This window comes from Tiliqua scincoides, chromosome 13, assembly GCF_035046505.1.
Source record: "Tiliqua scincoides isolate rTilSci1 chromosome 13, rTilSci1.hap2, whole genome shotgun sequence".
Lineage (NCBI taxonomy): Eukaryota > Metazoa > Chordata > Lepidosauria > Squamata > Scincidae > Tiliqua > Tiliqua scincoides.
In genome coordinates this window covers 13,780,001-13,805,698 of record NC_089833.1, presented here as the reverse complement: position 1 = coordinate 13,805,698, position 25,698 = coordinate 13,780,001, and the positions used below count along the sequence as shown (strand labels likewise).

The following is a 25,698-nucleotide window of genomic DNA, read 5'->3' as shown; positions in this document are numbered from 1 at the left end:
AGGAAGGCAATGACCATACCCTCGTATGTCTCTAGCATGCCGTACTCAGTGGTACACTGTCCCTGTACATGCAGGTTCTCCTTAATGGCTGTGGCTGATCCACCTATCAAAAAGCTGCACCATCTCACCTTTAATGCTTTGTTCGGCTTTGGATTAGTCGTCATAACCTGGGCACAGTCTTCTGGACAGAACTGCTCAGAAATTGCAACTGAAAAGGAAAAAAAGAGAGAGAGATAAACACTCATAGTGAGGCCATAGTTAAAACACCCTGCAAGTTTAGAGCAAGGAACCAGTGTCAGCAAAGACATTCAAAGCTAAGACAGTCTCCCTCTCATATGATGTACATTTTTGTAATAACACCTGCTAGGCACAGAGGGGCACCCCAATATTCAGTAACATGCTCAAGCATGACTGGCTCATGGGTTTTGGACACTGCTAACACATTTGCCGAGACTTGGAACTGGCCCTTCAAACTGGTTTCAAAAAAAGGACTGGGAGTTGGTTCGTGGGGACATGTCTAAGAAGATCATATGGTGAAGATCATATGGTCACGGGAAGATTGACCACCGAACCCTTCCAGTTCAGTCCGTCTTTGTTCGCTTAAGCAAGATGGTCCAGCAACTTGCACAGTTGCAAAGACACTGCAAGTAACAGAATCTCACAGCTCTTGCAGATGCTTAGGGAGGCTTGAGAACCAGCAGAACAAGGCTCTAGTCCTCGCTGAGGCAGGGAAAAACCTGAAAATGCCATTGGTCTATATAGCCAAGCACTGTCTACTCAGATGGGCTGTGGAACTCTGATGCTTCAAAACAGAGTTGCTTCCCAGCCCAGCTACCCGAAACCCTTTTGCATGGAGGCACCAGGGTCTTTGGATGCAAAGCATGTGCTTGACCATTAAGCTATAGACTTTTCTCAAAGGTGCCTAAGGGAAATGGGAGGGGGGTGTTTTCTGTGTCTGAACTAGCAAATGTTCTCAAGGCTTTGCTGATTCTCCTAAAAATGTGTGTGATGGGGAAGGTCTGGTCATCTCCCATCACAGCAGCCAGCAGAAGAGTAAACAAAAACACACACAAAGTGCCAACAGAAGAAGCTGCTTCCTAAGGAGTCTGACATTGGTCCATCTAGCTCAGCACTGTCAGTATTGACAACCAGCAGCTCTCCCGGGTTTCAGGCAGAGAAGGGCCTTTCCCAGCTCTTTCTGGAGATTGAATCTGGGACCTTCTGAATGCAAAGTAGGGTGGCCTTCCCTCAAATCTGAGGGATGGCCTTCCTCCCAAAGCAACATCAGTTCAACCCATATTGGGGAGAAAACAGGGTTGAAAGACAAGAACGGTGGAGTTCAGGTGCCATTTCTGCTCAGCTTTCAATGCAGATATTGTACCAAGTTGTTTAGTGCCACAGGCCTCAAAAGACTGGAAACCACCAAGACACATACCGCCATTCGTCCTAAACAATTTGCTCTTCTCGACTCCTAGTTTCTTGATAGCATCCCCAATTCCTCAGGGTCCCTGCCCCAGGCCACCATATCAGGATGCTGCATCTCTGAATTTGGGACAGTTCCTTGCCGGCCTGGGCTCCTTCTGCCCAGAACATTCCACAAAACCCAACCTTTCTTGCCTGTCTCTCAGAGATATGCCCCCAGGAATAGCTCGTTCATTCTCTCTTCTGTTTTCAAATTGTACTTTCCAGAAGCATGCTGTTTTGATCTTGGACATTTACACAATTCACCCTAATAGCCAGAACAGGGTTTGTGGACAGCAGAATCTGGGAGTGAGGTGGTGTGTGGCTTTTAAAACTAACTTTTAATTCAACACACTCCCCCGACCCCTCCCCGGCAAAGGTCATTACAAAGCCAATGACTACCAACCCCCTAAGTCTCCAACGCTGGTCCTGCAAAATGATTTGAACTATCCCTCTAGAAGTGAACAAACTCCAACATTCCCACCCCCCTCTGAGCACACCCACGCCCCAAAAGCAACAATTACTTTTAAAGAAGGCGCACAGACACACACGCACAAATCACAAGACGGCAAAACGACAATGAACAGGTTGCAGGGGGAGAGGGAAAAAAATCAATGCTTTCTCACATGGCGGGATTCTCTTGCCCTAAAGCTGTGAGGTGGGGGACCCTTCTGGTCTTCCCAGCGATGTGCAGATGTGGCCACTGATAAAGAAAGGCTTTCTTTTTTCTCCCCCACCCTGCTGTCTTTGGAGGGCAGCTGCCCTTCGCTCTCACCTCAGTCACCCTTTTGTTTTTTTAAAAAGAAACCCAAAACTACAGCCTTTCAGTCGCCCCAGGAGGAGACAAGGCTGCCTGTCTAGACTTCAGCGCCACAGCCATCACCTGCACTGTACAGCACGGATGACACACTTGGCGTGACTGCCGAGCCAGCCGCGCACCTACCACCAAAGGAGAGGGCAATGCAGCTATGACATCACAGCGGCGTCCTTTTGCTTGCCAGCCTGGGCCATGCGAGAGCCGCGGCTGGAACATTAAAAGGCTATCAGAAGGAGCGCAAGGAGGACGTAGCGCTGGGCGTAATGGATACAGGACTGTCTGGCCAGAATTTGTCCTTCTCCCCACCCAGCAGGTCCTCCCCAGGGGGAAAAACAAAACCAAAACAACTTGTCTCCCCATCTACATCGTGTCACACATTCTAATCATTCATTAAGAGAGAGAGAGAGAGAGAGAGAGAGAGAGAGAGAGAGAGAGAGAGAGAGAGAGAGAGAGAGAGAGAGAGAGACATTCAGCCAAAGCATCCCAAGCATGATTCCCTTCCGATAGTTGCCATGGTGACCTTGGAAAAGTAGCCAACCCCAACATGGTAACCATGGAAACAAGAGAAGCCCAAAAGCAAATCATGACTTCGGGTCATATCTGTGCAAAGGCATTGGGAGGAAGAGGGAGAGTAAACAAACTCATTCATTTTGGGATGCTCTTGGGAGAAAGAGGGAAGAAAAGGCAGCGTGGAGGGTGGGGGGGGGGAGAAGAGACAGAGCCTGAATGGGGGGGTATGTGGTTAAAGGGGGAGGCCGGCTCAGCCCCAGCTGCTTCTCGCTTGACTTGCGGCGATCAACGCGGTTCAGCGTCATGTGATAAGCAGAAATCGAGTGGGGAAATTGCAGCTGTGAAAGTGGAAAAATGCACTTGCGGGCACTGCTGAGCTTGTAGCCCTGCTCTTCTTCCCACTGAGCAAGACTTCCCACCTGCTGTCGGGCCCCTCCTTTAAACAAAACAAATGCAGAATATTGCAATAATCAAAAAGTACCTCTGAGTACATACAGAGTGCCTTTCCCTCACGGCTGAGCAACTGCAGCCTGTCCCCTGCACCCTTGATCAGAATATGTACACACACACACACACACACACACACACACACACACACAATCTTCTTGCAGTCCTTATAACAACCCTGTAAGGTTGGCCAGGACTAGTGTCTCCATACTGAACATGGGAAGATTGAGGCTGAGAGATGGCGGCTTTTTAAAGCCGCCTAAGTGAGTTCATGGGGGAGGTAGGATTTGAACCAGGGACTTCCTCAGGGACTGAACCTGGATCTCCTCTCTTTCAAAAAACTTATGTATGCCTCCTTGACAACGCTGTCAGAATACAGCCTATTTTGAAGTGTCCAGATTACACAAGCTACTTCTGCAGGGCTCCCCAACTACAGGCCGGTACTTGACTGCATCTCCTCCTTTCTAAAAGACCTGGAGCAGAGGGATGGAGGAAAGTAGTCGGTAAGGAAGCAGATCCGGGACCCCAAACCCAACATCTGAAAGGTGTATTTGCATAGACATGGAAGGCAAAAGGAAGGACCATAAGCACAACATAGAGAAAAGCAGAAGCCTCAGAAGGGCTGATCTGTACATTTGGTGTAGGCAAACATTATTTCTATAGTGCCAACGGTGTAGCGCAAAGCAACCCAAGTAAGGGTGACAAGACTCAGCCCCAAACCACTTGAACGGGGGACAAGCGGCAAAGGGTCGGTGTGAACACATGCACTCCTACATACCTAGAATTTGTTTCAGCGAGGAACGAAGACGAAGGGCTTAAGAGCCAAAGATTTCCTTGAAAAGAAGGCCTTTGAATGACCACAAAGAGGTGGTACTGTGCAAAAGCATGGGAGGGGAGAGTGCCAGGCCCCAGGAGAGACACGGTGGAGTTGTTTAAGAAAGTAGGAGGCTTTTGGGGTAGTAGAGATGGGGCAGGGAGGAAGTCACAGGCAGCTGATACAAGGGGAAACAAGATAACAAGTGGCAGGGAGAACTATGCAGCCAACTAAGCAGCTGGAGAGGAAGCCAGCAGAGTTACCTTGTACTTGCAGAGCCCTTCCCTGGCTCTCTCTCGCGCCTTTGCAGCTCTCCTCTCCTGCCCTCATGTTTGCAGTGCGCCCCGGATGCCTCCTGACTGCTCCAGCCAGCTCCTTCAGGGAAGGCAAAGCGGGCAGGCCGCACGGGCATGAAGGCAGGGCCGCCGGGTCTTGACGGGAAGAAACTCAGGGAAGCCGAGTGGAATGTGGCATGAAGGAAGCAGGCTGCTGTTCCCCTCCCTGTCCTTGTGTATGTACAAACACACACACACACACAGAGCATGCCTTAAGCCATGCATCCCTCCGCTGCCATAGCTATGCAATGAGTCACCAGCTGTTTACAGAGTGGGAGAGAGCTCACATTCCCACAGAACTAGAAACACTTCCTTCTCCTCCCAGTCTCTCCCCCCCCCCACCGTCCCTCCACCCAATCCCTACAAGGAAAGGGTCACACTGGACTTGGCAAAGCTATACCAGAAAAGGGAAGTCAAGGGGGAGGGAGGAGTGAGGGGGACTCAGGCTGGCCACACCCCACTGGCGGACACAAAAAGCCTTTTGATCCCAGACCAGGAAATCTTCAAAGCCCCCTTTCCCCTGGCCAGCTGATGGAAAGACCGACCAGGCAGGCTCAGGGATGGAACAAATGTGCAGCCTTGGAGAGCGCCAAGACTCCCCCACTCTCCCTTCCGCTCTCAAGTGCCTATTTTTGAAAACTTCCTGCAACTTCCTTCTGGCCACCTGCCGCCCTTCACGCCTCTACCACATCTGCACCTCCAATACTTTGCTGCAGGTTCTTCTCCCTGCTCCCCCCTCCTTCCCAGAACAGGAAAACGTTGCAGGGATGGCAGCGGGACAGGGTTTGGCTGCCTTTTGGAAGAGAGAGTGTGGGAGACGTGCGGGGATTCTAACACTGCGGTATCCACGTACATAAGAAGAGCCCCGCTGGATCAGGCCAAAGACCCATCTAATCCACTTTCCTGTCCCACCAGATGCCTCAAGGAGCACACAAGACAACAAGAGACCTGCATCCTGGTGCCTTCCCTGGCATTCTGAGGTAGCCTCTTCTAAAATCAGGAGGTTGCACATACCCATCGCGGCTTGTAACCTGTGATGGACTTTGCCTCCAGAAATTTGTCCAATCCCCTTTTAGAGGCATCCGGCCAGATGCCATCATCACATCCTGTGGCAAGGAGTTCCACAGGTAGAGTTCACAGAAGCAGGCACCCAGATAGCACCCTGAAAAGCAGGATCAGCTCCCCCCATGAAGAAACAATTTAGAGCCACCCACCCAGGACCCCTTTCCAGCCAGCTGAAAAACTCAGCCCTGTGTTTCTTTTACTGGTGGTTCCCAAACTTTTTAGCACCAGGACCCACTTTTTAAAATGGCACTTTATCAGGATCCACCCAGCTTTACGAGGCTAAAAAACAGTTTTACTTTACCAGCCACTCAAGTGTCTGTTTTTACCCTTTTTACTATGGTAGGAGGTGCACCTTCTGGAGTGTTTAACTTCCAAGTTCATCGGATCAGTCCAGTAGCCTTGTGTTCACCTGGCCTTCGAAAAAGACAAAGTAGGTTCACCTACTTGTCAGTTTCACTTCCCATAGGGCTCAACACATTTTCTTTATCAGCTTGTCAGTTTCACTACCCACCAAAAATTGGGTTATGACCCACTGGTGGGTCCCAACCCACAGTCTGGGAACCACTGGTCTGTGCTACATAACTCTACACTGTTCTCTCTCTTTCACCATCACCAACACCTGAAGAACATATGATCAGTACTGCCCAGGCAGGTTGTAGCCCCCACTTCAACCATGGTGGGCTGTAGAAGAACCATCCTCCGGCCACCACTGCCCTATGAGAAAATATCAACTCAGCATCGCTGACCACTAGCAAACTATCAAATATATATAATGATGGGCACAACTGCTATTTTCACATCATTATTAACTTGATGCACTTCATATAAACAACAGCAGCAGCAGCAATTATTGACACTTTCTTTTATCCTCAGAAGATCCTATGTGAGGTTAGCTACTTTAAGTTGAGAGGGAGTGACTTAACACAGGCCACGTGGTGAATTTAGTGGCCGAGCAGAATCTGAACACAGCTCTTCCGTGTCGCATCTCTACCCCACTGTACAGGGGGACCGTTACACATGACTGCAGCAATGCCCACCATGAAAACCAAGAGAAGTCAACAACGATGGTGGCAGTTTGGCCTTTGTTTTCCAGCTACTGCTAAAAAAAGCAACCGTGAAATGGTCATTTCAAGCCTGTAAGAAGCTGGGACATTTTTCCAGCCCTGGCCTAATGCCTGGCTCCTCAGCAGGCTGATTGCAAGCAACTATCAGGTATGTCCAAAGAGCATCTTGGACGCTTTTCTCCAACTCTCATTGCCACTAGCCTAAATTGGGGGGATCAGAGAAGCTAGCAGAAGACAAGCCTATCAGTGGCTTTCAGTCAGGACAGATGCATGGAAGCTCCGGGTTCAGAGGCCTCCAAATGCCGGCTGCTGGGAGCTGCAGCAGGAGAGAACCACTAGCCCACACGTCCTGCCCCTGGAAACAGGATGCTGGGTAAATGGACCCACCTTGGTCTAACCCAGCAGGTTGGTTGGCCACTGCAGGGCAGGTGGGCAGGAAACAGCCTGGCCCGCTCCACAAGGAACAACTAAACAGGTACCATTGCTTTTGAAGCTTACTCCATAGCACAGGAGCTGGCGTTGGTAGGAAAAGCACCTATAAATCAGTTTGGCCATTCAGATCTCCCGCTGGCTTGCTCTCTCTCCCCCTAGCTCAAGTACAGGAAGACAGCTTTTTATCAACCAGCCAGCCCACACGTGTGGTCTCAGCACAGCCCTTGGAGAGGAAAAACGCCAACGGTTCCAATCTCTAAGCCCGTGAGTAAGGACAGAAACTCCTCTCGGCTGCCCACTTGCCTGCCCGCACGAAGTGAAGTGTCTCCATTCGTGGAGTTTCCTGTATTGTGAAACAAAAACACTCCCCTGCCCCTCCGGTCAGAGGGGCAGTTCCTGTGATCCTGCCAAGGGTGACCAGCTTCCAACCTAAATAATTACTGCCATCCTGGTGTAGGAGCAAGGATGGGTCAAGAGGCAGAGCCGCTGGACTCCAAAGGGAGCAAAGGACTGCTGCTGTCGGCTTCTGTGGCTGATGCTGGACAGTCCAGTAGGATGAATCAGCACTGGAGCGGATGACAAAGCTGACCCCAACTGCTGTGGCCCTTTGCAAGGCCACCACCTCACTCTGCCTTCTTCAGTGGGACAGAACTTGTGGAGGCTGCCATGGAGGGCACCCAGATACATGCACTGGGATGTGCCCCAGCCAGCAGCATGGTGAAACGGGCTCGAGATCACCAACCAGGCTCTTTAGCTCATGTGTTGTTCAAGGATGGAAGGAAGGGAAACAGAGGCTGCCAAGAAGGAAATTAGCCTTTTATTTATTTATTTATACAGGTATTTATATACCGCCTTTCTTTGGTCGTCAGACTTTAATCCAAGGTGGTTTACATAGGCAGTCTGTTCTAAACCCCCGTAGGGTTTTTTACAATTGACTAGTTCTAGTCTTTCATAGAACTCCTCCTTCCAGCTGGATTCCTTCCCGGTCTGGCCTCTCTCTGGCCCTTCGCCTCCCACGCTCCACTTGACGGCAAATCCTCTCTGCCACCGAGGGTCAGCTCATCAGTATATCAGCGTGTCGTCAGTTCTCGGTACTTTCGGTTGCTTCAAACTGGCAGCCTCAGATCTTCAGGCATACAAGGCGGCAGCTCTACCAATTAAGCCAGACCTCCTGCCCTGGAGGTCTATTTTAAAAAGACTTGGCTGTGAGGCCAAAAGACCAGCCAAGTGAGATTTTTTTCTGGGAAGCTGGCAATCCCTGCCTCAGTACTGTCTAACAGCCCTTAGTGGCTCTCCACGAGTTGTATAACACAGGGCTGTCATTTGGGACGTAGGTCACCCCAAGCAGGTTTTGCACCCACTCCAATGGTGTTCCCAAATGTCCTCACACAGGTGAATGGTTGCCATTTAATCCCGCAGAGAAAAAATACAAGCCACCGAGATCTTCAGAAAGGAAAATTCTGCACCCAGAATCACCACGTGTTTGAAAGTACAACTGGGCAACACCTGCTGAAACTGCAGAAGTCGGCAGGGCAGAGGAGTAAGACTGGCAGTTGTTTGGGATGGGATTTCAAGACTCTGCATAGCTTCATGCTCCCTTGCCCCACAACAGACAAAACGAGAACTCTTCTCATAGGGGACCTGCTTCCCAATGCTTTGACGTACTTTGTTTGCCTAACTCAAAACCACCATCACCCATTAGTAAACAAAGGCTGCAATCCTAACCTCACTTTCCTGGGAGTAAGTCCCATTGAACACAATAGGACTTACTTCTGAGTAGACTGGGAAGGATTGTGCCCAAAGGCCAACAAAGGGAAGCATGGTGGTTTCAGGCCTGTTTGCACCTCCATTCCCATGAAACAGGGTGACATTTCTGCTCATCCCAAGGATGCTGCAGACAAAGAGAACCTTTCGCCTCCGTCCTTCACAAATCTTTCTCCTGCTGCTCCATAAGTCCCCCTTGTCCCACGCATAAGCTTCAAACCAGTCACTTGTTGTGCATCATCCCTAAAGAGACCAGAGTGATTGTTGGCAATGACAAGGATCACAGAGACCACAAGGAGATGCAAAGCATAGAAGCAGGAGGGGGACAAGCGGGTACTGCCTCTACAGAACAGAAGGGAGAATTCACCCAGCTGGCCAGGTTCCTGCTTCGACTTGAAACAGAACCAGCAGCAAAAACTGACAAACGTCAGAAGCCACCAGACGGAAAACAGACTCTTGCCACAACACAGACTGGACGGAGATCAGAGAGTCTTCCATGGTCTGGTGAGCAGCCTAGACAGATGCTACAGATAGCTTGTGGTTATGAAGGAAGTGGATCCAGCAAATGAGGGGATGGGGTGGGGGGCATGTCTGTGCACTGTACAGTGGGGATGGAGGACATCCAGAGAAGGATTGGCAACGATCAACAGATAATTGAACGTACGAACCTAAGTTTACTGCTTTGTTATACCTATTTTATAGCCGGCCAGACTACTGGTCCATCTAACCCAGCGATGTCTGGTTCTCCAGAATCTCATGTGGCGATCAGCCGCACCCGAACAGGAGAGTCGGCACAGATGACGACATGCGACGAACTCGTGGGGCTGCTCCATTTCATAACTGCGAAATACAATGCACTGAAAGCCCATTTGCCGATTCCTCCGAGCAACTCCGCTATAGATCTCCAATATGAGTTTCTGCCACATCCTGTATAAATTAATAATGCAGGTTCCAGGGACCGAAATTCATTAAAAACTTTCATAAAGAGGGGGAGGAGAGGCGGGCAATGCTTCCAGCACCCCCTTTGAAAGCCTCGACACAGGCAGGTGACCAATTAATAACACTGTTAATAATACTCAATTAATAACAGCATAGGCTACACGCTGTTAAAATGAAAATTGAAAAGAAGGTACTGAACACAGTCACTGCAACTATTGGACAAGAACTTAAGAACATAAGAAGAGTCCCGCTTGATCCAGCCAAAGGCCCATCTAGTCCAGCTTCCTGTATCTCACAGTGGCCCACCAAATGCTTCAGGGAGTACACAAGACAACAGACACAACCTGCGTCCTGGTGCCCTCCCCTGCATCTGGGAATCAAAGGCAGCCTGCCTCTAAAACCAAGAGCTTGCACATACCTACTATGACTTATAACCTGTAATGAACTTTTCCTCCAGAGATTTGTCCAATCCCCTCCTAAAGGCACCCAGGCAAGATGTCATCACTACTTCCTGTGACAAAGAGTTCCACAGACTAATTACACAGTTGCAGCACACCCAATTTGCCTGCAAAAGGTGACATTTTTGACCCCTGCACCTTTTGGGTCAGGCGCAGGCAATCTGACACCCTGGAGAGCTACTGCCAGTCAGTAGTGACAGTACTAAGCTGGATGGACCAAGAACTAGACTCAGTATAAAGAAGCTCTCTTAACATAGCACTGCATCTGAAAACTTTAAGGGCGCAATCCTAACCAACTTTCCCGCACTGGCATAGCTGTGCCAGTGAGACATGTGCTGCATCCTGCAGTTGGGGGGCAGTCACAGAGGCCTCCTCAAGGTATGGCAATGTTTGTTCCCTTACCTCGAAGTTGTACTACCCTTATGTCGGTGCTGGAAAGTAGGTTAGGATTGCGCCCTAAGTCAGTGTTTCTCAACATTAGTCCTCCACTATAACCACTTCACATGGTCCACCTATTCAAACTACCACTGGAATTAACTGGTGATGACATCGTCACCGGTTACTTCTGGGTTGGGAGGCCAGATGCGATGTAATAAACACCAGCTCAAGGTGGACAGGAGGGCTTTTTTGAGCATGGAAAAACATGCTTTGGAGCTCTGTCCACTGAGCTGAGCCTCCACCACTGTTTGTTATGTCACATTCCTGGTCTTGCTGCCAGACAGCAAAGGTCCAGTGAGTACCACTGGTGGTACCTGTACCACAGGTTGAGAAACACTGCTTTAAGCTGATGATTTTAAGCAGTTCTAAGCCACGCTACAAAGTCTGGTTTGGTTCAGCATATTTGTTTTGGCTGATACAATCTGTTCCAAAGTCAAAGTCCTGATTTTTTAAAAACTGTCTTTCCATTTTCTCCTCTCACTCTGTAGGTACATGCAGAGTTAATGATTCCTTACGCACAGCCCTGCTGATCCTCTGTGTTGCCATTGGGCAACACTGGTGTCTGTCATGTTTAGGAAGTGACTGCAAGAAGGAAGGCTTCTCTGCATTACAGCTGTACGGGGCAGGAAGAAGAAAACGCAGCAAGCTTTCACGGGCACAGGAGCAGCAAGGTAAATGAATTGAATACTAAACCACAGCAGGTGCCTCTGTGGCTGGCTGGGCTAGTGGTTTGAGCACGGATGCAGAAATTCAGAGTCAAGCTGAGTGGGCCTTGAAATTACACAACTTTCTACCCGGAGAGGCCGGAAGACTCTGTTTTCTCAGCTCCTTGAGCTTCTTCCAAGCCCCATTTTTAACAATCAGCTACCAAAGATATAGGCTGAAAAAAGGGGCATCCAAAGAAAAGAGGCTGTTTCCCCAGGATCTGCTGCCTGTCCTTGGCACATAAGAGTTTGGGGTTTGAAAATTTCAGATTTCCAAAGGCCTCTTTTCTGAACAAGCTGTTAAACATGCTTCTACCCGCCCCCCCTTAGTTGGGAACTTCTGCTTAGGAAAGCAGAAGAGAGTGCATGAAATCAAAACAGATTCAGAGCTCAATCCTAGGCATGTCTACTCAGAAGTAAATCCCATTATAGTCAATGGGGCTCACTCCCAAGTAAGTATGGATTGGATTGCAGACTTAGGTCCCAATCCTATCCAGTTTTCCAGTGCCAATGGGGCATGCACTGTGGTGAGGAGGCAGTCACGGAGACCTCCCCAAGGTATGGGAACATTTATTGCCTTACCTTGGGGCTGCACTGTACCTGCATCAGTGCTGGAAAGTTGGATAGGATTGGGCCCTTAGTGTTTTAGCATTTAGCATTTCAGTTCTGCAAACAGGGTGAGAAATATTTGGGTGTCCAGTAACAAGACTTAGCACTTATACAGTGACCTTTTTATTGGAAAAAAAAAATTGCTCTAAACCGGTGGTTCCCAAATTTTTTAGCACCAGCACCCACTTTTTAAAACCACTCTGTTGAGACCCACCTAGGTTTACCAGATTTTTTAAAACGAAATCTAGAAAACAATAATATTTTATTTGTTTATAATAACCAGAAGAAAAGACCCTCTATCTCCCTATATTTAGGGAGATGCTTGCAAACTGCAGGAGCTCAGCTCCTTGCAGAGCAGTTAGCAGCTATTTTGCAAACTGCAGGAGCTCAAGCTCTTTACAAAATAATTAGCAGCTAACTAACAGTCTATCCTCCATATCTACTTTACCCAGGCTTCGGGCACTGGAGAGGACACTCTGTTCCAGAACACTATTCAGAGTGCGATACCATAGTCTTCCGAGACTGAAGGATGCCAACAATAGCAGCTACAGCATCTGGTTTTTGAATAGCCTCAGGGCTTGAGGCATCTGCTGTTTTCATCACCCTTTGGTGACCCACCAAAAACCAGACTGTGACCTACCAGTGGGTCCTGACCCACAGTTTGGGAACCAATGAATATTGGTCATGAGGGCTAAGAGAACTTCCATGTCTAAAGGCAGTATAACTTTGAATACGAAGTGCTGGTGGGCAACCAACAGGAGATTACGGGGTACAAGCCATGATGTGTATGCGCAACCTCCTGATTTTAGAAATGGGTTATGTCAGAATGCCAGATGCAAGGGAGGGCACCAGGATGAGGTCTCTTGTTATCTGGTGTGCTCCCTGGGGCATTTGGTGGGCCGCTGTGAGATACAGGAAGCTGGACTAGATGGGCCTATGGCCTGATCCAGTGGGGCTGTTCTTATGTTCTTAGATGGGCCATTTACCTTCTTGCCCTCCTTGTGATCCTCCCAGAGGCAAGTGGTGGAAAAAGGATGCTGGATTAGATGAACCTTCCTTCTGACAGAGCATGGTTGCTTTTATGACCAGCAATGATTGTCCCATGCTCAGTCTGTCTGGCGCTAATGTCTCTCAGCATCAGATTGGGAATGGCCTAACGGTTACCTAGTCCAACATGGGTAAACTCCCAACAATAAGACCTAGTTCACACGATCATCAAAACCAAGTTGTAGATAACTGCCAATGAGCTACAGCGAGGTCTGGGCTTGCCCGCTCTCCTCTCCCCTCCCAGACCCTGCCTGAGGCTCTTGCCTGTGTTAGGAAACCTTTATTTCCTATTGGTGTCTCAGTGGGGCTTTGCACTTTTTTCAAAACACAGAACAAATCCTAATTCCACTGGTGCAAAGCAGGGGTTCTCAAACTGGTGGGTTGCAACCCACCAACCTGGGAAGCCCTGTCTCTCAGGGAAGGAGAACAGGCAGCAAGGTGATTCCCACGATCTCGATGCTACCAGGTACAAGAGGGGGTTTGTACACTGTTTTCGCGATGAAAACAGGAAGTGGGTTTTTAAAAACATTTTTCAGGCATTTGGAGGCTTGAGGAGCCCTGCAGAGGAGTCCACAGGCTCCCCATTTCCCCAGGGGGTTGGTACTGGCTGTACGTGTTTACCCCCCCCCCTTGTCCCAGGCAGCAGTGCGATCCTGGGGATCACATTGCTGCCTTCCCCCCCTCCCCTGCAATAACTTATTTTGGTTCTCAAACTCCCTGAGAATTTGAGAACCACTGCCTTAAAATATATGAACAAACATCTGAAACTGCCTTGTACCAAGTCAGACTGTGGGCCCATCTGGCTTGATCCCATCTACACTAACAGGCAATGACTCTCCACGGTTTCAGAAAAAGGAGTCTTTGTCAGTCCTTGCCAGAGATGCAGGGGCTTGAACCTGGAATCTTCTGTAGGCAAAACCAGTGCTCTCCTGTCACAGAACACACCTAGTCCTGTGTGTCATTACCTAGTCATTAAATTCTTAATGAGAATTTCTCTTCTCTCATTAAGGATCAAATATTTGCCTTTTATTCCACCATGCAAGCATTTTGATTAGCATATGAGAGAGTGAGAGTATGCACTAACAGCTATTTCCACATCTTCACATTTCCAAAGCCCACACTCTAAAATAAGGTAATACCTTCAGTACAACCAACCAAAAGGTAACAAGGTATGAAACCTTGGGTATGAGAGGTTTTTGAGTCCTACAGAAGTCTTCATCAGGCTATAGTAAGTAAAGGGTGAAGGCAGGGATAGTGGGGGGGATGTAGGTTCTACACAGCCTGCAGCTTCTGAAAGCAAAAGATGGAGTGTAGAAGGCTTTCATGTTGACCTCATAAATGTCACCTTTTGCTTTCAGAAGCTGCACACTGTTGGGGAAACTACACATGCCTCCATTCCCCTCCTCCTTTTGCTTGCCACTTAGGCTGATGAAGAATGCTGTAGGATTCAAAAGCTTGTCGTTCCATCCCTTGTTTGTTTTTGGCTTGTCCTAAAAGAGACACTGCCCTACTTTGGACTGTGCATTTTTCTTTCAGCAGTCACCTAGGATTTTCCATGTGTAAAGTTGACAATGCTTTTTTGGCCCCATGGTTTCTGAACGCGTGATGTAATTAATTTAGTTGTTTATCAAAATGACAACTGGGGGCGGGGGAAACCACCACCCAGGTTAGGTTCCCCTCTTGAAACCTGTCACCCAAACTGCATGAAAGAGAGGGGTTAGGGCAAGAGAACTGAGGCTCCCTCTCCCTGCACTGGTAAATAGTCTGGCTGTCAAGTTGAGACAGGAGGTTAAAATCCACCACCACATTTGTGTGGTGTAAAGGAGGTACAGCTGCCTTGGGCATCTGGCCTGGCAGAGAAAAAGGCTGGGTAAAAATCTTTTAAATAACTAATACTGGTCTGGAATGCAGGAATCAAGGAGTCAGTAGTGTACCCAGAGGGGGTGCAAAGCACCAAGTTTTGCAGGGAACCTCACTGCACAGTGCAAGTGGCCCCTCCTCCCCCTCCCCTTCAAAGCCAGGCATACACCTCTGTTTTGCTTCCACCACCTGGAACGGCTCTGAAGGGGAAGGGGAGGCGCTGCTTGCACACAGTGGTGAGGCTCCCTGCAAAACTTGATGCTTTGCACCCCCCTAGCTACACCACTCAAGGAGTCTGTGTGGAGATGCAGCGGCTTCTTCACCTTCTGGCCACATTGTGTATACAAAAACCAAGAAGATTGGCTTTTATATACACAGTGCGGCATGCAGCGCAGGTGAAACACTTTTAGAAAATGAATGAATGCTAGTTTGTAGATATTTTACTCTCGGAATGATTGGCTGTATGTGTTGTCCTCCTCTTGGGAACAAATGGAGCCTAAAGAACGAGGACTAATCTCCTGCTCATGATCTCTACTACAGGCAAACACAACATTGGGACTTTTCTCTGAAAATTCTCAAGTTGGCAACCTTAAGTCTCGAAAGACTATGGTATCGCGCTCTGAAAGGTGGTTCTGGAACAGCGTCTAGTGTGGCTGAAAAGGCCAATTTGGGGGTGATAATCCCTTCCACACTGGGAGCAAGTGCAGTCTGTCCCTGGTCTGTCTCCCTGGCTATGGACCTTCCTTCTTTGCCTCTTAGCCTCAGTCTGTTGGTCAAGTGTCTCCTCAAACTGGGAAACGCCATGCTGCACAGCCTGCCTCCAAGCGGGACGCTCAGAGACCAGGGTTTCCCACCTGTTCAGGTCCACTCCTAAGGCCTTCAGAAAATTGGAAGTCATAATTTTGGACAATCGACTAGGATATCTTTAAAATCTTTGCACCATGAAATCTTTGAAATCAGCCTTATTGACCGGCCCTGCAACAGCTGATGTTTAAGTAATACTCTTGCATTTATGATTTCTATACTGAGCTGCCCTATGAAAGTATGGCTGATTACCAAAGTTTAACAGTAACTTATTAGCACATAGGGATTAGATGGTTTGGGAACATGGGAAACGCCCTCTCATGTCGCAATAGACTCAAGTACTGCAAAATCCAGCTCAAGTGACTGCCCTCCACGGGTGTCTGTTGCATGCCTCCAACAACCGAACGAAGCCCGCTATGCATGCCGTGAGGATGCATGGAGACTTAGATTGCGCTGAACGAACTCGCTGGCGTGTGCCGGAATGTGCATGTATGTTTCCAATGAAAGTGCAAGGAGCATAATGACTCAGAGGCACCTCAAAACCCAGAATACCTCAAAGGCGTGACTGCTGACTCAGTCGCTACTCACTCTGCAGAGTGCAAAATACCCACAGGACTACAATTCCTCGAACCCACGGCCTAACTTTCCCAACCGCGACCAGCTCTAAACTCATATCAATCCTTCAAGTGCAGTTGCTGTATTAAACACACAAATGCCTGCAACACTTTTTAGCCAACCCAGGCAAGTACGGAATAGGTTCATACTGACATCACCAGAGGACTGTTTGCCCATGTGCAACAAGTTGTGAATGACAGAGCCCAACTCACAGAACCACCAAATGGACCCACGTATGCTGCAATCCTTTATGCACTTACCTGGGAATAAGCCCCTTGAACATCGCTGGACTGATTTCTGAGTAAACACATATTTATGTTTATTCAGTGGGAGGGATGACTGCATGGTTCATCCCTCCCACCCCTAGCCCTTTCACTCTCAGAGCTAATCCTACAAGTCTTGCCAAATACAATCATCCCCCATACTCCAGACCAGGGGTGCCCAAACCCTGGCCCTGGGGCCACATGCGGCCCCCAAGGCCTCTCAATGTGGCCCTCAGGGAGACCCCAGTCTCCAATGAGCCTCTGGCCCTCCAGAGATTTGTCGGAGCCCGCACTGGCCCAACGCAACTACTCTCAGCATGAGGGTGACTGTTTGACCTCTTGCATGAGCTGTGGGATGAGGGCTTCCTCCACTGCTTGCTGTTTCACATCTATGATGCAGTAGCAGCAGCAAAGGAAAGGCCAGCCTTGCTTTGTACAAGGCCTTTTATAGGCCTTGTGTTATTGCAAGACCTTCATTCATTCATATAAGTTCATCTTTAATATATTTATTTATGTATACTTATGTAAATGTATTCAAATTTTAAAGGTAAATTAATTCTTTTTTTCCCCGGCCCCCGACACAGTGTCAGAGAGATGACGTGGCCCTCCTGCCAAAAACTTTGGACACCCCTGCTCCAGACAGTGGGGACTGAGGCTTCTCTGAATTCTTCTCTCACCAATTCAGCAATGAGCTCATTTCATGGCTGAGATGAGGTCTGAACTGGGGTTTCCCCAGCTCAGGCTCTTAATTACCACAATAGACTGGAATCTGCAAAGGAGGGGGGGGGGAATTCCAGCAATAGCAATCAGCAAACCACAATATAATTAACATAAATATATGTGGATATATCAGCTAGTTAAAAAAAATAATATTTTGTGGGTATGCAGCACTTATAAAAATCCAGGGGGCTTGTCTGTGTAAAAGTATAGAGCAGTTACTTTCAACTTTTTTTTTGTCTCATGGCACCCTGACAAGCTACTAAAATTGTCCAGGCACACCATGCTGTTGGTGGGGGGCTCACATCCCCCAATGGCCCTACTTATATATGATCCTCCCCCAAACTCATGCAGCACACCTGCAGAGCACTCACAACACACCATTGTGCCACAGCACAGTGCTTGAAAATGGCTGGTATAGAGTGTAGTAATAATATTTTCTAAAGATACAAATAAGCACTTCTATAGATACAAACTTATTTTATTTACATAGATATTTTATAGTAGTTCTTTTATACAGGTTGAATGGGGATACTAGGAGTGCCAATATCAAGGAACATCTTCAAATTCAGCATTCTAGGAATCCATGTACAGCAGAGCCAGTATGGCACAGTGATTAGACTGTTAAACTAGGAATGAAGGAAGTCAAATTCTCCTTCAAACCACTCAGCGAGTGGCTACAGACCCTTCACATTCACTCAGCCTAACCTACCTCACAAAACCGTTGTGAATGGTAGTATAGTGTTAACTTTAAAGTGTTGGTGCTTGTCCTGACACTCCACCCCCAGTCATGCCCCATTAAGGCTATACCAACAAAAATCAACTGCAAGTGTCTTCATTAGAGTGTCTTCTCATCTGGCTCCAAATTTCTACTTTGAAACCAACTATAATTTATTAAACAATGTAACTCATTTTATTCTAAACTCTGGAGATAAGTTGCAATAGTTTTTAAATCATTTCAGCCCAACGTTGCATCTACACAACAGGGATCAAATGTGTATACTTTTGGGCTGGGCAGAAATTAAACAAATGTATGAGCTAAAACATGGGATGAACAAAGATCCCCAATAAATATGAGATTGTTTTAAGTACTAGCCTCTACATATCTAACCAAGTAGCACTGTGTTCAGGACTTACTCCTAGGTAAATCTGCATAGGATTGCAGCCTTAGGGCCAAATCCTGTCCAATTTTCCAGTGCCGGTGCTGCTGTGCCAGTGGGGTATGCATTGCATCCTGTGTTGGGGAGGCAGTCTCAGAGGCTTCCTCAAGGTATGGGAACATTTGCTCCCTTACCTTGAGGCTGCATTGCAGCTGCACCAATGCTGGAAAGTTGGATAGGACTGGGCCCTTACAGTGCAATCCTGTGCATGTCTACTCAGAAGTAAGTCCCATTGAGTTCAATGGGACATACTCCCAGATAAGTGTGTATAGGATTGCAGCCTTAATCAAACATGTGCTACGTATGGTCTCGTAGGTAGTCATTGGGAAAGACAATGGCCTACACCAAGGGTTCCCAGATTTTTAGCTGCCATATGATTCAGTCTTGCTTTTAAGGTGGCTGGTCAGGGCAGAATCAATACAGAAAAGATATAAATTTTGAATGCAACTACATTTTAACAATAGACAAAAAACATTTGCACGTTCTGGCCTGCTTGCTGCCTGAGCTCTTGGGGTTGCAACCCAGTTCCAACAGCTGCACTAGTGGCCCAATTCAATTCCTCAAGTGGCCACAATAATACCATCATGTTACGTATCACAGGAAAGGTAAATTCATGCGGATTGTAATGAAACAAACCACACTGAAGTATCTGCATTCTATCAAAAGTTATGATTTAAAGTAATTAAATTATTAAATTAACTTAACATTAATTAGAATGTAAGAATTAAGAACATAAGAATTATTTAATTAATGGTAAATTTGTTTAGTCAGTGAATTAATAACTAATAAATTTAATTAAATGTTTAATTATTAACTATTTGATCATTTAAATATTATTTCATCATTTTAATTAAATTGTTAATTTCTTTAAAAATTGACTACATTTAAATTTAATTTACATTTTGTTTTTTTTTTATTTTTTACATAAAAAATTGACTACATTTTAATTTAACTTAATTAAAATTGACTATACTTTAATTAATAAATTAAAATTAAGTACACTTTAATTAACTAATTTCATTTTGATCAATTAAAGTGTAATTAACTTAATTAATGAATTAAAATGTAATTAATTAATTAAGCAACAGACAAGAACCCTCCCCCCAGCTCCACTTGGTGGGCCAGGAGCCCTCCCCATGCCCCCTCCCTTCCCCACCACGTGACTGCCAAGGACAATGACTCAGCAAAAATTCATCTCCTCTCATCCCTCTCCGTCTGATGTGCGCATGCGCGCGAGGCAAGCGAGCGTTGACAGCTCGCGCACGCGCCCGGAAAAGCGTGGACCAATCCCAGAGCTCCGACGGAAGCCACGCCCACACACTCCCCAGTTTTCGCCACTCGCACCAGCTTACCTCAGAGTGAGGCGGGAGCGCGCAAGCGCGCGCGCCCCGTCTTCGGTGAGGCGAAAATTACAGCGACGGCGCGGACCCCAACGGCCACTGAGGCGCGCGCGCTCCTCCTCCCCCCGCCCTCAGCAGCCTCGTTCTGGCCTGCGCCCTGGTGTGCGCGTGCCGCCTGCGAGTGACTGAGTGGAGGGAGTCAGTGAGTGACTGACTGAAGTCAAGTTCAAGGCCCCGCCCCTTTCCCCTCAGGCGGGAACTGAAAACAACAAGCGCGCGAGGCGAGGCTCGCTCCGCCCATGCCCCCTCCCGTCGGCTCTGCCAGCCGACCAATCAGGGGCTTCCCAGCCGCTTCCGGGGTAGGCTGCGTCAAACCGCAGCTCACCACAGCGCGCGTTAGTGAGAGAGGGAGAGAAGGCCACGCCCCTTCCCAACTCGGAGTAGCCCCTCCCATCTCTGGCGTGGCCACGCCCACTCCCAGGAACGTTCATTCATGCGGAATGGAAGGGCGGGAAAGGAGGAGGGGCGGAGCCAGCGATGTTTGGATGGGCTCCATTCATCGATTCATCTCCATTCATTCTGGGGCAGGGGAGGTATCCACACACAAATACATACATACACGTATATATACATACATGTATATTCATACATACATACATATATGTATATATACACACACACACATATATGTTTATATATTTTGTGGCAGTGTATACACACACACACTGCCACAATATATATATAATTTATACTATTATATATACATATGTATACGTACATACATATTCACACACATATATCTGCGTATGTATGTTTCTATATATATAGTGGAAATATATACATACATATATGTGCATACATGTAATTTATTATATTTATAGTATAATTTATTTGTATCTATTAATTAATATATAATCAATCAATTTGTGTTTGATGACATTTATTATAAAATTTATTTGATTATTTAATATAATTATTTACTCAGGGCCCAATCCTATCCAGCTTTCCAGTGCTTGAGGGAAGGGAACAAACTTTCCCTTATCTGGAGGAGGCCTCCACGATTGCCCCCTCACCTCAGGATGCAGCGCATGCCCCATTGGCACGACTGCACTGGTGCTGGAAAATTGGATAGGATTTGCCCTTATTTATTTATTTACAGCCCAGTCCTATCCATACTTTCCTGAGAGTAAGCCCCACTAATGAGACTTCTGAATAGACATGCTAAGGATTGGGCTGTTGTTTATTTATTTATTTATTATAATTGAGTCCCCTTTGGTGTGGGAGAAAGGCAGGATAGAAATCCTATAAATAAATAAATAATAGTCAATAATCCACTGTTTTTACTTCCTGAATTGTTCTAGCGTCTAGCTCAGAGGTTTTCAGACTGGGGCGTTGTGAGGCCCCATCCAGTGGGTCCTGGCCTGCCACACCAGGCACCAAGAAGTCTTGGATCCAGCCACAATAATTCTGCTTAGCCTTGAAGGAGCTACAAGACTCCTATTTGATATTTGTTGGGAACCATCAAACGTAACTTCTCTTCCGGGCCTTATCACTTGGGCATCTGTTTGCAAGCCCATGTCATGGCAAAAAGTTTCAATGGGAGTGGGGTGAGATGTATGCTCTGATTATTTATGTGTAATCCCTCCCACATCCTAAAGCTTTAAAAGACTCCTCCATGAGGATTACAAAAATAGCCTTGCACATCTGGTTTGTTTGATAGCTTGGATTGGTGCCAAGCTGGGCAAACTCTGAAGAAGTTTCATTTTCCAATTCTCCACAACAAAGGATTTTGTGCGCATTTAATGTAACGGGGGGGGGGGGGATAAAAGGACTGAAACTTTTCACAAGCCCTTCCCAAAAACAAAAAAGCAGCTCCATTCCTAGCCTGGTTGTGCCTGACTGGCCCATGAGTCCATGGCACTTATTAATGTTCCTTGTGGGCAGCTGCCCCACCACACTTACCTGGGCAAAACCCCTGTTGAACTCGGTGGAACCCAGTTCGGGGGAAACATGTGCATTCCAGGAAGGGATGACATTCTGTGCACTCATTGGGAATTAATCCCATTAAGCCTTGTGGGACTGGTTTCTGAGGAAACATGCGTGGGATTATACCGCAATAGCATATATCACTTTAGCATATTCAAAACACGAAATGTCACAATGCTGTCTGCTCTATCTGTGAAGAGCATGCAAGAATTTTGCTAGCATGTACTGTGTTTTCAAAGGAAAAACTTTGATCTAGAGCAGGGCTATTATTTATTATTTTTCACATTTTTATACCTCCCTTCCTCCAAGGAGCTCAGGGTGGTATACATAGTTCCTCCCCTCCTTATGTCCTCACCCACAACCCTGTGAGGTAGGTGAGACTGAGAGACGGTGACTATCCCAAGGCCACTAAGGAAGCTTCATGGCTGAGCCGGGATTTGAACTTTGATCACCCAGGTGTTAGTCCAACTTCCAAATCACTATACCGTCCTGGCAGCTCTGCACAGAAGTGGGCAGCTTGCCCCACAGTTGGGACTCATCTCTCCATCGTCTTCCTTCCCCAAACTGTTCCTCTGCTGAAGGGCCCATCTTCTGCACAACCGTATCTTACCCACCAGTGTTCCAACACCCCAGACATCTCTACTTTCAGCAGGGTCAGGCCAGGCAATAATACTGCTCTCTAAACTTTTCGTTAATAATAATAATTAATACGATTTTTATTGCTTCCGTACCTGCGTGAAATGGGCGGTGCGCTGTGGCGCTGTACTATCTCCCCTTCACGTGCTCCAATTCGGCCCCTTCCTTTGCGGTTTCATGTTTGCTGAGAAGGGAGTCCCAGTGTGTGAAATGGGATTTACAGGATGGCAGCTTTAGGCTTCAGTTCAGAAGAACCGTGAGCAGATGACAAAAATGTCTGGTCCTTTTTGGAGAGCTCTTGCACAAATGCTGGTGGAAGACTTCTTGCAATGTGTCGTCCTTGCCCCCCCCCCCCGATGTAGTGGGGATTGCATTACAGGATGAGAAAAAATGCTGAATAAGGATGATACGGGGTCTAGCTGATTTATCTTGAAAAGAGTTTTGTGCGGTGTTCTTTGAAAACCATTCAAGGCAGCCAACAACATAACATAAGAATCCTAGCAAAAATCAGTTCAGTTCAGAATCCAGAACTGGTACCTGAAAGCCTGCGATGAACGAGGATCTCTTGTTTGTCCCTTGTTTGTCTCCTGTTGTCTTAAGAAAGCCTTAGCATAAGGCTCAACAGGACAGGCTTTCCTGAGACACTTTGAAATCAGTGCCACTATAGATAGAGAAAGGCAACATGGCCAAGGGACATCCAGATCTCATCTGATTTTGGAAGCTAAGCAATATCAGGCCTGGTTAGTAATGGGATGGGAGACCACCTGGGTGCTGTAGGTTATACTGTAGTGTTTTGAGACTGAAGGTTGCTAACCATCCACTGCAATGGAGTGTCGGAAGGAAAGTGTTGGAAGAGTTAGAACAGACAAAATATTTCTTTATACAGCATGTAATTAGTTTGTGGAACTCCTTGCCACAGGATGTGGTGATGGCATCTGGCTTATATGCCTTTAAAAGAGGACTGGACAGATTTCTATAAGAAAAGTCCATCACAGGTTACAAGCCGTGATGGAGATATGCAACCTCCTGGTTCTCGAAGTAGGTTGTCTCTGAATACCAGGGGCAAGGGAGTGGCACCAGGAAGCAGGTCTCTTGTGGTCCCTGAGGCATCTGGTGGGTCACTGTGAGATGCAAGAAGCTGGTCTAGATGGGCCTTTGTTCTGATCAAGCAGGGCTCTTCTGATGTTCTTATGGCCAGGCCAGCAGGTGGTTTTGTGTCTTTCCTTGTCTTCTTGTTCCAGGTCCAGCAAAACAAATAATCTGTCAGTTAAAACATTCCTGAATTCTTTAACTTTCCAAAGTGGTTAAATCAACTTTATGTTAGTAATAAGGCATTTGGAAATCAAATTACCTAACGATTTGATTGAATAAAGTTGTGGCTTCCTTCCTTTCCCCTTGTCGTTAAGACTTATTGCTGCAATGGAATTTCTTTATTTTTTCCAGCATAGTGACCATGAAATCCTATCAGAAGCTGACAACGCATGTCCCCCAGATCACAGAGGCTGGAGAAGAGGCCACAGATGGGAAGCCATTATGCCATCAGAAGTTGTCTGCGTGGTGGCTTGGCGGAGGCCTCCTGATGGTCGCCGCCCTGCTTAGCGGGGTGACCGTCTGGGTTCTGGGGCAGATATGGAGGGGTCAGCACGAGGCCCTGCCCCTAGCGAAGTGCGTCTCCATCCCAGAAGATCTCCGCTTTGACTGCTACCCGGAGGCCAACACAGTGGTGACTCAAGAACTGTGCGAGGGCCGGGGGTGCTGTTTCGTCGAGAGCGACAGACCCTCGGGCAGCACGAGAGGGATACCGTGGTGCTTCTACCCCCCTGACTTCCCTAGCTACACCTTGGGGAGTGTTAATGAGACTCAGCTGGGAGTGGTGGGTTCACTGACCAGGGAGAAAAAGGCCTATTATCCAGGAGACATTGAGAAGCTGCGGCTTGTTGTGGAGTATGAAACGGATACTCGGTTGCATGTGAAGGTGAGTCATTTTCTGTGGCTTCTTGCCCCTTAAACCTGTTTTTTCTACATTTTTTCATTAACCTCTTTTAGGAAAGTTATTCACAGTTGGAGGGAGGGACATGGTAAAGTTGTAAATATAATACTGTACCTGTTAATGGTTGAAAAGATGTTCATTTCAACAGAAACTAGGAATCAGTTCACAGTCCGCTATAAGTCTACCTGTTCTCTTTGCCTTACACTCCATCCCTACACTGCCCTACACTCATGCAAGGAAATCCCTTCCAGGCCACATGTGTGGTGTTCTTGCCTCCTAATCCATCCTCAGAATGTATTTATATGTATGTTTATTTACAGGCAGTGTAGCATGGTGTTGAATATATACTGGGAAGACCTGGGCTCAGATCCCTTCTCAAACACAAAGCTTCCAAGCCCAATCACTGCCTCTGAGCTTAGACCCATCTCTCAGGGTTGTTGTGAAGGAAGGGCCATGTATGCCCCTTGAAGTCTTTGGAGGAAGGGTGGAATTGAAAAAAGGACATGATAATAAGATTTACTGCTTACATTTATCACTCACTTTTCTTCTGAGATAGAATTCAAAGGGGTTTGTAAGGGGTTTCTTAGTGATCTTCAATCTGGGTGTCTTTCCTGTCACCTGCAAAGACCGAACTTGCTTAGCTTCAGTGAAGGAGCTGCAACACAGCTTTACATAAAAACATAAGAACAGCGCCACTGGATCAGGCCATAGGCCCATCTAGTCCAGATTCCTGTATCTCACAGCGGCCCACCGAATGCCCCAGGGAGCACACCAGATAACAAGAGACCTGCCTCCTTGTGCCCTCCCTTGCATCTGGCATTCTGACATAACCCATTTCTAAAATCAGGAGGTTGCACATACACATCATGGCTTGTTACCCATAATTGACTTTTTCTCCAGAAACTTGTCCAATCCCCTTTTAGAGGCATCTAGGCCAGATACCATCACCACATCCTGTGGCAAGGAGTTCCACAGAGCAACCACACGTTGAGTAAAGAAAGCTTTCTTGCAACATGGTTGACTTTAGCTCATAGTCCTCGTGGCCACCCATAACCAGGCTTGAGTATGTGCAGTGCATGGGCACCCCTTGATTCTATAGCTGCCCATTAGCCATCTTAAAAATACTCGGGCTGCAGGTGGGGACTGCTCCCTATCTGTTGTGACATCTTCAGCAGAGCAGTCCAGGTGCCTGATTAAACCTGCTGCTCAATGAACTCTGAGGCATGTGCTGGTTCTGCTTTCGGAAGGTTAGTGAGACAAAACCCTGTATGCTCAGAAAAGGCTGAAACATCAAAACATTAAGTGATCTTTGCTTGCCCCTTCACTAGCCTGTTGGTTTTACATGGTTGCAGTCTGGCTGTTTGTTGCAAACTTGTTGCCCGGCGGTGCCAGAACCTCAGCTTTCATTTGTCGCTGTCCATGA

The 25,698-nt window shown here is 47.3% G+C and overlaps 2 protein-coding genes across 2 annotated transcripts in view; one reads left to right on the top strand and one right to left on the bottom strand.

Annotated features, from left to right (window-relative positions):
- MAFK (MAF bZIP transcription factor K) overlaps window positions 1-4,643 on the bottom strand; it is a 10,246-nt gene extending 5,603 nt beyond the window's left edge. The window contains exons 1-2 of the mRNA XM_066609430.1: window positions 4,313-4,643; window positions 129-208 (exon numbers count right to left, since the gene is read on the bottom strand). Of these exons, the coding sequence (XP_066465527.1) occupies window positions 129-208; window positions 4,313-4,379 (147 nt within the window). The 5' untranslated portion in view covers window positions 4,380-4,643. The remainder of the gene's footprint in view (window positions 1-128; window positions 209-4,312) is intronic.
- Window positions 4,644-11,143: 6,500 nt separating this feature from the next.
- The window catches only part of LOC136663879 (lysosomal alpha-glucosidase-like), a 33,144-nt gene continuing 18,589 nt past the window's right edge, over window positions 11,144-25,698 (top strand). The window contains exons 1-2 of the mRNA XM_066640843.1: window positions 11,144-11,215; window positions 23,729-24,260. Coding sequence (XP_066496940.1) covers window positions 23,739-24,260 — 522 coding nt within the window. The 5' untranslated portion in view covers window positions 11,144-11,215; window positions 23,729-23,738. The remainder of the gene's footprint in view (window positions 11,216-23,728; window positions 24,261-25,698) is intronic.